This window comes from Coffea eugenioides, unplaced genomic scaffold (assembly GCF_003713205.1).
Source record: "Coffea eugenioides isolate CCC68of unplaced genomic scaffold, Ceug_1.0 ScVebR1_1470;HRSCAF=2323, whole genome shotgun sequence".
Lineage (NCBI taxonomy): Eukaryota > Viridiplantae > Streptophyta > Magnoliopsida > Gentianales > Rubiaceae > Coffea > Coffea eugenioides.
The window spans coordinates 1-14,498 of NW_020861875.1; the positions used below are offsets into that span (position 1 = coordinate 1).

At 35.6% G+C, this 14,498-nt stretch overlaps 2 protein-coding genes across 2 annotated transcripts; both read right to left on the reverse strand.

Moving 5' to 3' along the window:
- Positions 1-70: 70 nt before the first annotated feature.
- LOC113755407 lies at positions 71-3,481 on the reverse strand (the record flags this gene model as incomplete). The annotated part of the gene is made up of 5 exons (XM_027299413.1): positions 3,103-3,481; positions 2,010-2,194; positions 1,820-1,923; positions 503-583; positions 71-175 (listed from the first exon to the last, which is right to left on the reverse strand). Coding segments are annotated over exons 1-5 (775 nt in total), but the record flags the coding sequence as incomplete, so codon positions are not given.
- A 689-nt stretch (positions 3,482-4,170) lies between these two features.
- LOC113755408 (peptidyl-prolyl cis-trans isomerase CYP18-1) lies at positions 4,171-6,917 on the reverse strand. Its single transcript, XM_027299414.1, has 5 exons — positions 6,744-6,917; positions 6,547-6,621; positions 5,714-5,875; positions 4,788-4,946; positions 4,171-4,468 (listed from the first exon to the last, which is right to left on the reverse strand). Exons 1-5 carry the CDS (start codon positions 6,744-6,746, stop codon positions 4,385-4,387), a joined length of 483 nt encoding a protein of 160 aa, XP_027155215.1. The 5' UTR covers positions 6,747-6,917; the 3' UTR covers positions 4,171-4,384.
- Between the last annotated feature and the right edge of the window lie 7,581 nt (positions 6,918-14,498).

The window sequence follows — 14,498 nt, forward strand, 5'->3', positions numbered from 1 at the left end:
AAAGAAGTCCTAAGACAAGGAAAGCCATTTGACCAATAGCAAACATAAACTAAACTAAATAATCAATTACAAAGATTCGACCGTTGCAGGCTCCGAAAATCATCAAGGGAAATTGGGCCTTCCAAAGCACCAATTCCAATTCCTTTAAGCCTCTTGCTCTCAGATCCAGGCTCCTCTTCAGATTGCGACATTAAACCCATAAGCATAATATTACAAATCAAGCACAACTCATGCACAGATTATCAGACCAAACATATCTGAGAAATTTTCCATCCTTAAAAGAAAATCTGGTCTGTACTAATATACTATTTTGAAATACCAAGTGTAACAAAAATTAAAACTTCAGCAGCTCAATCATCAGATACAAGTTTAGCCAGATAAACCGTTCTTAAGATTCACTAAATCTCACATATAAGTATCCAAACTTTCACAGTTTTGTCTTCTATGTCTCAACAGTACATGCAAGATACATCATTTGTCAATTATCCTGGAAATCATATACCTGCTTTTCTCTTCAGAGATGCACCGTCCCCTTGGTTAGACAATTTTAGAATTTCTCGAAATACAAAAGCAATTGCAGACACTGTAGAATCCAACAAGAATACATATGACAATATTTTAGCTTCCAATGAGCACAATAAAGAATTGGATAGAGAAAAAAGCAGCTAGACAGCAGACAGATTTATCCAAATGGGAAAACAAAATGCAAAAGTTGTGCTGAAAAACAACATATGCTATTCTACAAGCAAAAGTTAGAAATTAAAAATGTGAGAAAAATAAAGGTCCTGAGCTAAAACACTTTCTTTCCCAGCCACGGATAACTGTACAAGTAGAATTTTTGAACTACCAAAAACCTCTGCCCTGGCCAGGAGCTGCAGGAATGTTTCAGAAATTAGGAAATGCACATTTCTGATACATTGGTATTAAAAAACAAAATTATGTTACATGAAGAGAAGATAGAAGGATGACTTGAGCCATCATCTAATTTTCCTTTAGGGATATCCTTGAGAGAACAATTGCAGTGAATTTCCAACTCAAACAATATTCCTTGAGCTAGAGAATCCAACTCATGGGCATATGTCTAATTGAAAGGCTTCAAGAACAGTTAGAATGACTGCAGATACAGTACAACAAAAGTTGAACAAAATGCTAGAGACAACATATTAATAGTGAAGAAGCATTAAGGAGTAAATTTCAATCTAAGTAGTAGTTTATAGATACAGAAAGGACGAAATGCTACTTGTAAAAGACGATAATATAGAGAAGTGACAAATGCTTATTAAGCACTCAGTGAAACAGAATCCTCTCTATAATTTAAAAGGGGACGCATCATAATTGGAAAAAAAAAGCCACTAAAGACCGTAATTGACTTAAAGTCAAACAAATTTCTCATAAAAAGAATGCTCAACTTTCATAATTTAACAATCCTGAAAACTTGTTCATGGCAAAAGGGCATTTAGCATGATATTATAACAAGCACATATCTGAGAAAAAGCAGGCTATGACAATGAACCAGGAAGCAACTCACAGAATTTCATCAAACATGAGCACCTCTAATTAGGTTGCCTTTAGATAACAGTACCTAGAACTACAGGCTAACTGACCAGAAACACCAAAAGTTCCTCTCCAGGAACAAAGGAAAAATTGAGCAGACACCTAACTGGTTTCAAGAAAGAAAGGAGAGTTAATTAAATTACCAATATGCTACTCTTCAAGATCTGAACGATATTAAAAGTGACCAGTAATGTGATTATATACCCAAGCACTTGTTTAAACTAAAGTAGGAAGCATGACTACATGATGCGACCATTCAACTTACCATGATCCGGAGGAAATGCAAATGAGATGATGTCACCGTGACGTAGTGTAGCTTCAGAGCTACCTTTATTCAACTTTTCCCAGTTAAGATAAGTCCCATTTGTACTGCCAATGTCCCCAAAAGAAAAAAATCAGAAAAGGTAAAACAAAAGTGCATCAGATAAGCTCCATTAACAATGCTAGTCAAGAACCTAGAATCCTTCAAGAAGACAGAAGTGAAAAAACTTGAGGAATTATTCCCATCTCCAGCAGCAACTATTTTCCTATATATCTTGCAGTGATTTGCACTAACTGCCGGTGATACAATCTGGAAAGTGACATCCTTGACTACTCGCCCAATGCAGTGTTCATCAGAGGTTAAAAGCATATTAATACCCTGGTACACCACTTCCAAAGTCAGTAAAGTTCCAAAATTTGACAGCTAAAAGAGTAGATTAACCATGAAGAGCAGGGTATCTGACAGACAAGAGAAACCACCTCTGGTCCAAATAAACTCCACCAGGATCTTTTTTGCTTACCATTTGAGAACAACATGGGATTCTTTTACAAATTTTAGAAGACATAAATGCAAGAGGATTGAAAGATAACCAGCCATTGAATATTAAGCAACAAAACCACTTAACTATGAATATTTTGCTACTTAGTTAAGCACACACCAGGCGGGGATAGATTACATAGTCAAAAGATCCGAACTTTGCCAGCTTGATCACTAGCGTAGTCAAAGGATCAAACTTGCCAGCTTGATCACTAGCGTAGTCAAAGGATCAAATGATAACACATATAATTGCAAAAGCTAGTACTTGACAATTACAACCAAACCATCCAAAGCTACAATACAGAACTACAAGCATCGGGAGCATATTGGAGCAACAGAACCTTTTTCTAGACACAGAAATGACATTGTTAAGACACTCCTAAAAAACATGTATCCCACAACTTTATGCTACATACGTGATACACATGCACATTAAAATAAATACGTCAATTGAACTCGATTAATCACATGTATTAAGTAGCATTCATCCCAATTTGCTCATCGAAATCTGTGAAAATAATTATTCTTAATTGGATAAAATTTCTTTCTTTACACCAAAAACACACGGTCATCTACAGCATCCCAACAAATCAACCTCTTCGACATTTCCTTTACATCAATCGACAAGTCAAGCCCACCAACATGCAAACCAAACAAATAAACACACAAAGAAGGCAACAACAATTGGAAAAAAAAAACAGGGTTTTATTTATTTAAGCGGGTTTTGAGAGAAGTAAACATAATGTAACCTGCTGGCGTTTCCGGGCGGTTTCAGAAATGGCAGTAAGGACGCCCCAGACATCAGGATCAGAGTAGTGAAGAGGCTGAGAGGCAATTTTAGCAGCCACAGAAACTATAAACTCTTTTGGGGTCAGGGGATTTTTGGGCGGGGTGGAATCATCATTGGCATTTTTGTTGGCGCAAGTGTTATTCATGGGATGGGAAGAACTGGATTGGGAGTTCACAGTTGCCGGAGATTGGTCTTTCTTAAGGTTGGGACTGGGTTTTGAGGCAATTGGGGTCGCTGGGTTTTCGTCTTCCTTCGCCATTGAACCATAAGAGTGGAGAGATTTGTGTGTTGAGGGGAAGAGGTTAAAAATGGCGCAAAATTTTGTCGTTGAACCCTAATATACAACGGTTTCTAGGGAGCGTATCTAGGAAGGTTTGCATTTTGAGAGTAATAGAATGGTAACACTTCTACCCTTCTAAAGGTAATGGAATTTGGCCTGATGACGAACATCAAGATCACCCTTAATTTGGCTAAAACATTACTTAGAGAAATCATTCAGCGTAATATTTTCCATAATGAGGTATATGCGAGACAAAAAATTAGTTAAAAAAATAAAAATGTTGCTTATAAAGTATCCATATAAAATTATATGGACAAATATTTCCCATTAACATCCAAAAAAAAAGGCAATATATTGTTTAGACTTTAGTCCAAATTCAGGCATTCATTTGCCGTGAAAATGTCAAATTTTACTTCAATACATAATCATAACTCGGCAACATTTCTGTGGCCATAGCTATGCAAATACATAAAAACTATGGACGGCCCCCGTGCCAAAAGCACAATTAGGATAGTAGATTAGTACGTCATTTCATTGAGGGAAAAGAGCAGATAGAGTATTTGGTATTTACAACTGAAGTACGATAGTTTTTCGCTCGAGCATACTGCGCATTCTAACTAATTCACTTCAAAATTGAGGATTCTGGCATGAAGGGCTACTACGTATTTGGCATGCCATCTAGACAGGAAGTGGATGAACCGCTTCATACTTCCGAAAGAAATCTCTCAACACTAGAAACAAATGAGGGAGCCACAAAACTGTTTAGATCCAAAGTTTCGTTTCAGATAGAAAATTTACATTAGAAATGATTCTGCGGAGTTCAGATTAACAAATTCAAACCAGAGACCTCTCTCTCCCTCTGATCATCAATAATCAGTTTTCACCTCCATTATGGACACATAAATCTAATGAGACCCGATAGCAGTTAAGCTCACACCAAAATGATGATCTTAAGATAGTATCAGCCAGCAAGTGGGTTGGCATGTATGGTCACTCGATTCATCCGAATCTCTGCCAGAGGTCGGTCTCCTGGTCCTGTTGGTGTCTGCATAGTTCCACAAGAAGTTGAGAATTGTCACAATTTTAAGTTTTCTCAAACAGCCACTAGCCTTGCAAAATATGATACTTGAACATTCTTGTTACAAGTTCATGATAAGTACTACTAGCTTTTCAAGCATCAGCAGAACACTATCAAAGATGAGGATATAGAAACAAGTTGTTCATTGTGCGTGAACCACATTCCAGGAAGCAAAACTATGGAAGAAAAATATACAGAAAAAAGAAAACTAAGAGGAAGGAAATTGCCAGTATTACTTAGTGCAATGAACTCCTATAGAGGGAACACGTCAAACTCTGAAGCTCACCTTTTCCATTATATCAAGGACTTCAAACCCATGGATCACTTTCCCAAAGATAGTATAAAGCCCATTGAGATGAGGTTGCTTTGTATAAGTTATAAAGAATTGGCTTCCATTAGTATTAGCCCCACTGTTAGCCATTGATAGTATTCCTCTAGCATTGTGCTGGAACATGAACAAAGTGATGAGCAAAAACTATAAAATTACAAAATCAACATTAGGCTTGGAGGATGTTAAAAGCATAATGATCTTAATCCCAGCTATAGCTAAGCGGATAATGGATTCTTTAGTATCTAAATGGCCAAGTGGTTGCATGTCGTGTATACTGTACTGAATAACCTGAGCATTCTATTACATGGGCCTCAGAATAGTTTCCTACGTTTTCAATCAGTATCTTGTCAACAACAAATAAAGCAACAGAGGTACAACTCCCATATATAGAATTAACAGCAAAAACAGACAGGAGGACGACAACATAAAGAAATAAAAGGGCAACAATAACACGAATGTGCAATCTATTGTCTTCTTTTTTTGACTTCAATGTAGTTTGAGTGACCTATCCCTGTCTTCACACCTTTTTTTCTACTTACATACAGGCTTTACTCCATTCACCAGTCAAATTCATCCACACAAATAATACACCATCTTAATTTGATTTGATCAGTTGAAGCAACATTAGTGCATTCTTTGAAGGTCTGAGAGTACTCAGAGAATCAAATAATGTGAGAGACCAATTCTGTTCCTATTCTGTATCTTCCATGCTTAGCATTTTTTTTTAAGTAATCACAGCAAATTCAAATTAGCTAAAATGGAAAACAGATGTTAATTGTTATCTGAAGTTTATTATTTCCTTTAGTTACACTCAAACAGAAATGCACAAACTAACGAACTACGACAGATAGTCATAGCAGATGAGTTCTTTAAGCAATTACCTTGAGAGACTCTCTTATCTCATCATTGAACTTTTTACCCCAAATGCTTGTCCCACCTTTGCCTGTACCAGTTGGATCACCACCTTGGATCATGAACCCCTTTATATTTCTGTGAAATATGGTTCCATCATAATAGCCACTAGCACATAGCGCCATAAAATTCTGCATCAAAAGGAGCAATCTTATTGCAACTCATCAATTGACAAAAAAGAGTCTGATCAGTAGACTACTTGCTTCACACATTATAGTTGAGTACCAAATGCAAATATGCAAATATTTTCATCCATTAAGACACATTAATCAGTCCATAAATCTGTTGCTAATAAAAGTAGCCAGTACAATACAGCCTTATTAAAAACAAAAAAAAAAAAGCACCCAATACAAATTAAGCTGCTATGTTGAGGCATGCAATCAATCACTGCCACAAAAAAAAAAAAGATGGATATTTTTCCTGAATCCCCTAGTCTTGACATAATCCATCAGAAAATTCAGTTACTGTTTATTGCTTGTCAATATTGGGACAAATTCCTCTGCCTATGTCCCTTCTCCTCGCACACACAGACACAAACCCCTCCCACAAAAAAAAAAAGAAGCTCGTTTTCCCCCAAAGAAAAAACAAACCCAAGGAATTCTACTAACCACCTAACCAGACAATTCTTGGATCCAAAAAAATGAAAGGTAACTACCTGCAGTTAAAAGCTATACATACAAAGCCAACTTCATACTATTTACTTTAATCGTGCGAATTGAAATTTAATTCAACTGAGATACATGAGAACGATCAAACTGTTGAAGTTGCACATTAGTTAAGAACATTAGACATGAGTATCAACCTCGGCAGCTTTAGGAACCTCATCACAGAAGATTTCACACTTGATGTCCCCGAGATTCGTATGAAGCGTCACTGACTGAAAAGGGAGAACAAAAAAAAGTATTTGCAGACTGCGTAAGAACGAAGTCAAACTGTTCGATGAAATGCCACAAAGAATCTAATAGCAAACTAGTTTACGCTAAGCATGGTAAGCAGTACCATGTTATTAAGCAAGACTAGAACCAGACGATTGGATTGGTTGGTGACTTTCGCTTGCTTGTCCGAATCCTAGAAATGAAACTATTAATAATCCAAAACCATGCGACGGATATAAAGCTCCTTTGGTCATAAACTAACAAAAAGGAAAGAGAAGTGGTTTGCGGGTAACAAATTGTCGAGTCATTTCCTTCTTGCATGGTATTTTAGGTGAGACTCTAGATTAACTAATTAAGAAATTTATCCTTTTTCTTTTCTTTCTTTCTTGACTGCTACTACATTTTTTTTTCATGATAAAATTTGGAAGTTTGTTTTTAATCGTCTCTAAAAGAGCGGAGGAATTGACTGGACGGTACGAGAAGAGGAGTGTAAATAAGAGGTTTCAAATTTGAAATCTCTTACTAACACTAAAGAAAAAGAAAAAAGTTCATCTCTAAATTATTTCTCGTTGAGATCATCGTGGATTAAATTTTTCTTGTTCAAACTCGGTATACATCTAAAACAATTTTGTGCTTGTTATAAAATTGTAATAGGCAAATTACATGTGAAGTATATATGCAGATACCCCCTAACAATTTGTGTTCTAAACTGAAGAATCAATGAGTCAAAGACTACCTGCAATATCTACTTTTACGTGTGTGAGAAAGAAAGTATATATATAGATACTTAAAAATAAAAAGAATAAATAAGAAAGAGTTTATAGCTATGTGAATTTTCTCTTTTTCTTCATAGTTTTGATTTATCTAGAAAATAACAGGACAACATGAATTTCTTTGCCGGAAAAATCAAGTCAAAGTTGAGTATAGAACTGCTGTCATCAATGATGGGAAATGATCTAATCAAATATGATCCAATGAAATAGCAGAATAATAAGAAAAAGAAATTGACTAAAAGACCACAAGGAAATCGTTTATTACTTAAAAAATTAAACGAATGATATATTCAAACAATATTTTGATTGCTGCTGATGCTTTTGCTTGATTGCTTCTGACCTGACTTAATTTTTTTTATTTTGCTTACAAAAAATTTAGGATTAGAGAAAGTTTAGCCATTCCAAGGTTAAGGTACGATACAAGTTTGATGGTGGCCTACTATAAGCAATCATATCTACTATGATATGACTTTGCATTAGCTCAATGAAGCCCAATAATATTAAAATTAAAATAGTACATAAAGTTTAACTTTTCTTTTGTTATTCCTTCTGTGTCATTGAAAATGTTATAATTTTTATTCTGGGATGCACGAAAATATTTATCATCTTATAAAATTAAAGTTACTTTGGTCTTTTTTTTTTTCCAATGTTATTCCAAGTAACTTGTAACAAGGGAAACCATAAGATTAATCGAGCAATATTACGTGATCTTATTTCCAATAATAGCCTGTAAATTTGGAAGGCCGCGAGAACTCATGGATGCAATGGCTGTGGTGGGAGTAATTGTGTGCTGCAGAAGCTCTTGAGCAGTGGTGGGAAAAAAGGGTTAAAAGGGAAGATTTTAGGCCAGCAATTGTCATCAATGCTAAGGGCAGACCTACAACATGCAGGACCAAGTATATGGGGCTGTAGACTGAAGAAAGAATTCACAATTTCATCAATACAGCCTTGGGTATTCACCACGGCTTGCAAGCATGGGATATTCCATGGCACCCCGATGCTTATTGTACCATCGTCTCCAAAACACGGTGCAGCCAAGATGGATAGCCAAACAACAACTAGTGTCATGGTTGAGATAGCCATTGTTGTGGTTTTCTCTTCAAGGGATACTGCTACTTTGTAGTGGTGGGCTGATGAGTTTGTTGCCAACTTTGTGGGACTAAGGGTGTATTTATATGCTGCTACTAGGAGAGATGCTTTTACATGGCTCTCTTTTAACTCTTTAGATTGTACCGTCTTTTTTAAGTATTTAGGTTTCAATTCCTTCAAAGAGATTTAATACATCATAATGCTTGTCTCACAAAGTCCAAAAAGAGTTTTGCTTAAAGATGTAGAAGAGGTTTAATGCATTCTAATGCTTGTCTTAGTTGTAATTAGGATCCTAGTTAACGGATCTGCAGTTTTAATTCATTCTAATGCTTGTTCAGTTATGTATTGTAAAAGAGTTTTGCTTAAAGATGCAGAAGAGGTTTGATGCATTCTAATGCTTGTCTTAGTTGTAACTAGGATCCTAGTTAATGGATCTACAGATTTAATGCATTCTAATGCTTGTTCATTTATGTAATAGGTGCGAGTCTATGGCCAAAATGAAACCCCCTACTCCAAATAGTTCCAGCTCCTTAGCATCGTGTGCAATGTGATTTTTAGCATATGCCATCAAAACAAATCTGTACAAAAATATGCATCCTATCATTTGGCTAGTTATTCAGCATTTGAAAAACATTTTAACTCATCAAATTTTTTTTAAGGACGAAAGAATATATCTCTTAGTGGAAAAATAATAATTTTTATAAATATTCAAGGCAACGATCTTGTCCAAATTTACCTCTCAATTGGTTTCCTGACTGAGTTTTGACATATAAGATATTGAGAAAGAGGCAATCGAGTGTTGAAACTACTCTATGCATTGTGCATATTCTTAACTCGGCTATATAATATAAGTATTGGCAATTTAATACGTTTTAATGCTAATGGCTAACTTACAATGTTGCAACTCGTTAATGAATTATAGAAAGAGTTTTTGGTAAATTTATTCAAATTAATTTGGTTTTAGCATAATATACTGCCTAGACAGTAAAAAGGGATAGAAACTAGCTTGATAGTAACAATAGGTAGAAACTATCTTGTTTGGTGCGTGTAATTAGAGAGGATTTTTCATTGAATAAATAATAATACATTCTAGAAAGAAATAGTCATCAAATATGACAAGACTAATAATAGTACATGCTAATTATAGCACACACTTGTATACTTTACTTTATCAATACTTTTACAATTTTATCATTCCCAAAAAATCCCTACAGATGTCAGTTGAAAATCATTTAAGAGCAGATATAAGTTGTTTTCAAACAAAGGAATATCCTCCAACGGCTAGTTGTAGTAACTTGTTAATTGCACAACGTGTTAATATGTCTCTGTGTTAATTGTACAACAAAAGACACACTTCAATTAAATGTGTCTATCACACATTTCAGTAATTATACCAATACATAAGCTTATATGAGTTGTACTTGATGCAAAAACGGTTACAAAATAATTTCATATTCCAAAAATACCCAGATGTCTTCATAAATCAAAGTTTTAAATGTATCAAAATGAGGGTATTTTGATAAATATATCTAAACACATGCTTCCCTCAGTTATACCAAAAACTTTTTAAAAAACTACACAACATTCCATATTTCCAAAAACCTTTATCCACACAATTGAAATTCAAACTCTCTTTAACCACAACTCATTCTTATATAGTATAAGGAAATGCACCGACATCAGAAGTCGTTTTCTAGTTTGCTGATAAAAATCGTTAGTTGCTGCCACAGTCTTTAGTTTTTGTTTTAGCTGTTGCCAAGAGCATTGGCTTTTATTTGCAATTGTACAGGTCAGTTTCTTTTGCCCGCCTTAAGATAGCGTCCAGACTCCAGAGTTTTCTGAAGCTTATAATGAAGGCAAATTCCCTTCCTCTGCGTTATTATTACTGGTTAAACCGGTCGTGTCGGTTTAGGTAAATTGTTAATCGATCCTTTCCAGTCCAGTAACGAGTTGATCGCTTACCCGGTCTTGCAATCACTTTGGAATTTGAAAAATTATCTTCAAAATTCGGGATTGAACAAGAAATAAAAAGATTGATTGGGGTGACTTGAGATGAGAACTTATAAGGGATTGAGCATAGAGGTTAAATTACTACAGGTAATTACGTGTTTAAGAATTACTGCCCAATGAACCAATTTTCCAATTTTTCCAGTTTTTAAGTCTTTTGCCACCCCTAGTTACTACTATCCCGTTTTGCTTTCTTGTTTTGGCGTTTCAAAACGGGGATGTGGATGGCCTTTGGAGTCTAATGTTAATCTTTCTTTTTACTGGTTTGGAGACTGACGTTAATCATTCGGATTGCATTTCTTTAACAAATTATCATTTTATGATGTGATTCATAAAAAGATAGTGTGGTAACGTGTTCAAGAAATTTTCGAAAGTGCCTTCTTGAAAATTTCACTATGCACCCGTCTGATTTAATGACGATTTAATCTCCGTCAAATTTTCATTGACCCTTTTGAATCTATCCCTTTCTCCTAGTGTAGAATAGGAGCATATGTAAAATAGAAATTATCGCGTCGACAAACTATATAAATATATAATGATTTTATTTATCTATTTGCTCGTAAATAAGTGCATGATCATAATTTTAAGTGAAAAATAATACACTTCCGCTAAACTAATAAACTACTTGGTCTTGTTATGCTAAAATTAATACTTCGAAGGTAAATTATTCCATTGATTTAACAATTAATTTCTTTAAATTCCGATAGCTAAACTTTAATCGTTAATAATGTTAAAGGTTATTAAGATGCAATCAACAAATTATAGATAAAAATGACACAAGTATACTAAACATACTTAAGACATAAAATTATGATAATTGAAGCCTTGCAAGATTAGTGTATTATTAGGAGCTTAATTTATATTCGGGATAAATTTTGGAGTTAAGTTAGAATTAAGGAACTCAAGTGGATATTAGGAAGAGATGTGAAAAGACTAAAATGCCCTCCATACAATCTCAAAATTTCCATGCAATCCAAACACATTTTCGGACAGCATGATCACTCACCACCCTATCCGGCCAATGCACTATCTTCTCCAATTCCACACTCAACCCTCTCATGCACTCAACCTCCTCCATCCGCAAGCCATTTTCTCTCCTTCCTCAATACCGCGACACCACCACACTTCACCTTCACCTCGTTAACATCGACGCGAAAGAGTGAGAGAGAGGGAGATCAGCTTCATCCGAGAGCAAGAGGGAAAACTGTGAGCTGCACACATCTTCCATTTCTGGCCGCGAGCTAGGAGGAAGAGAGGGAGAGATATCGTGGGAGTTCCATCCATTTCTGCACCATCAACCAGCTGCAATCCAGCTTCAACCTCCACCAGTCGCAACCACTGAAATCCAAACCAACCTCCAGTCACGAGCGAGCCGAGAGCCGAGAGGGAGAACATAAATTTTTTTTCAGATTTCTTGTGCGTGAGCTGAGTTCCTAGCCGAGGTAAATTCGAAACTTAGATTAGTTAAGTGAAAACATGATGATTAGGACATGCATGCCATGTTTATATGCTCGGATGATGAAATGAGAAAGAAAAGGGAAATCTGTTTGGTAGAATAATTTCTGCCGCGAGCTTGGACTGATATGCAGTTGTAATCTGCTTAAATTTGATAATCTGAACCTGTATTGGGGATTATACGACTAATCACTAGTTGATTTACCTGACTATGGCTTTGCATGTTAATTTTGTGCATTCGGATGATGAGTTAAGGAGTATAAGAAATTCTGTTTTGATGAAATGGAACTTCCGTGAGCATAAATTGGAAATGTAGTTCCTAATCTTCTACATTGTGATGATCTAAGTTGATACCTATGATTATCTAGCTAACAACATGATGATTAAGGCTTGCATGGGGCTAAGTAGCTCGGCTAACCAAGAAAATAAAAAAAAAATGAAATGAAATCCATTGCCATTCATGATCATCCGAGGACAGCTGGGAAATTTCTGGAATTTTGGGGATAATTATAACCGAGTTTGAACTTAATTCTGAGCTAGAAATGTTAATCAATTGGTCAAGCATCTGCATGCTGAATTTGAGAGCTTAATAGCATTTTTAGCCGAGAAATGTTGGATTTATGAACATTGAAGTGCTGGAAATATTAATGACCGAGAGGTTGAGCAGAAATTCTTCATTTGATTTCTGGAATTTTCCCTTGGATGTAATGGTTTAGAAATGCATGAGAGATGTGTATTTTAAGCAGTGTAAGTTGTTTAGCTATGAAACATTTGATATTTAAGAGGATTTAATCAAAAATGTTGAGATGGAATTCGTGATAGTTTGGAATGATAATTGCTGGAAAATGTTCAAGTTATCCTTGTTTGTGAACAATAAAAGTTTGGTTGAAATGTTGGCCATATTACTATAAGAAATGATTGTTGGACGCTAAGGGTTAATGCTTGATGAAACCCTTGGCTATTTGAGTAAATTCTACGTGCATTACGGTTTTGATAAAATTATTTGCTGAGATTTTTCTTGACTATCGAAACAAGAAAAGAAAAATATTTTGAACTCTTAGAGTCATTTGGGACTCAAGCTGGATATAGTTCTCTTTTGTCTTGAATGGAGTTGTGATTTAAATTGAGTATTTGATGTCAAGAGCTAATGATTGATGAAGCTCTTGGCCATTTGAATGATTTTATATAAGTGTCAAAGTTGATGAAATTAAACTGCTGGAATTGCTTGGAGGCCTTATGTTTATTTTGATTAAGTTGAGATGTGATATGAGCTTGCCAAAACCAAGAGCTAATGATTGACGAAGCCTTGGTCACTTGTTTTACTTTTCTAGCAGAAATGAATCTGTTGAAATCTAGGACTTATGATTGAAGAAGCCCTAGTGATTTGCTATTTGATAAGTGATTTTACCATATCGACAAATTTGAGCCATAATTGTGATTTCGAAAGGGAATCGAAATTGTGAAAGTCGTTTTGACCCTGTGAGCTCGAGCAATTTTGGTCAAGCTAATCAAAAATATTTTTACGTTAGAATTAAACGATAAAATTCAGTATTTAGTACTTTGCCTAAACTTTGCCAACCCGACAAGTTTCCTTTAGCTTAAACTAGCCTTAATATTTATAGAAAATGATTTGTCCTTGGCTAGTTGTCTATAGGAAAAGCTCCAAAAATGCGAGTTTTCACTAACTTTAACTAAAAACGTAGAAGACTTGTTCCGCAAGAAATCTTATTTCACGCAAAATAATTCTAGTAACATTTTTACAAGAGAAGGTAACTTCAAGGAAACTTTACAAAGTATTTTTCTAGTTCTAATGTTAAACGGTTTGTCGACTTATTTCAAGAAAATAAATTAGTTATACATACGAGTAATTTTCCTACGTAACCCTAGAAATGGTATAGCCACCTTATGGTTTCAAAATTTGGAATGCTAGGATTTAGCGAGGACGCGGATTTCGATTCCTAGCTTGACCTGTGAGCTTCACTCCTAGGTGAGTGTCCCTGCTTGTTCTATGCCTACTTGATTAAAGTGCTTTCTTGACTTGATATGTGATAATTGGATAATGATTTTCTGATCCATCGAAGTGAGCGGTGTGTACTTTATCACACTAGCCTTTCGAGTGGTGACTTGTGTGAAATATTTTAGTGAATCCAAGTGTTGTGACGTCGCTGGGTGAATCCCTGTTCCCAATTTCCTGAGGGTATACGCAAGTATACTGCTCCCAATTTCCTGAGGGTATATCTCGAGTATACTGCTTCCTTTATTTTGTCGTGCGGGCCCGGAGCTGGGGTATGTCTGGTGGCCGGAGTAAGAAAAATAAGAGAATCTACATGGACCGTAAGTAGTGAGAGTTGACAGAGGGTCAACTACGATAACTTTTGATCAAGCGAGGCAAATGGCTCCTGAGAGCCCCTGTATCCTACCTTGTGCTGTTATTCGCTTTCCTATTTGTTTACGTTAATCGAATTCAATACTTGCTATTTGTTTATTTGATTGCATGTTTTGGGGCACCACTGAGTTTTAGCTCACCCCACGTTTATTTGTTTTCCTTGACAGGT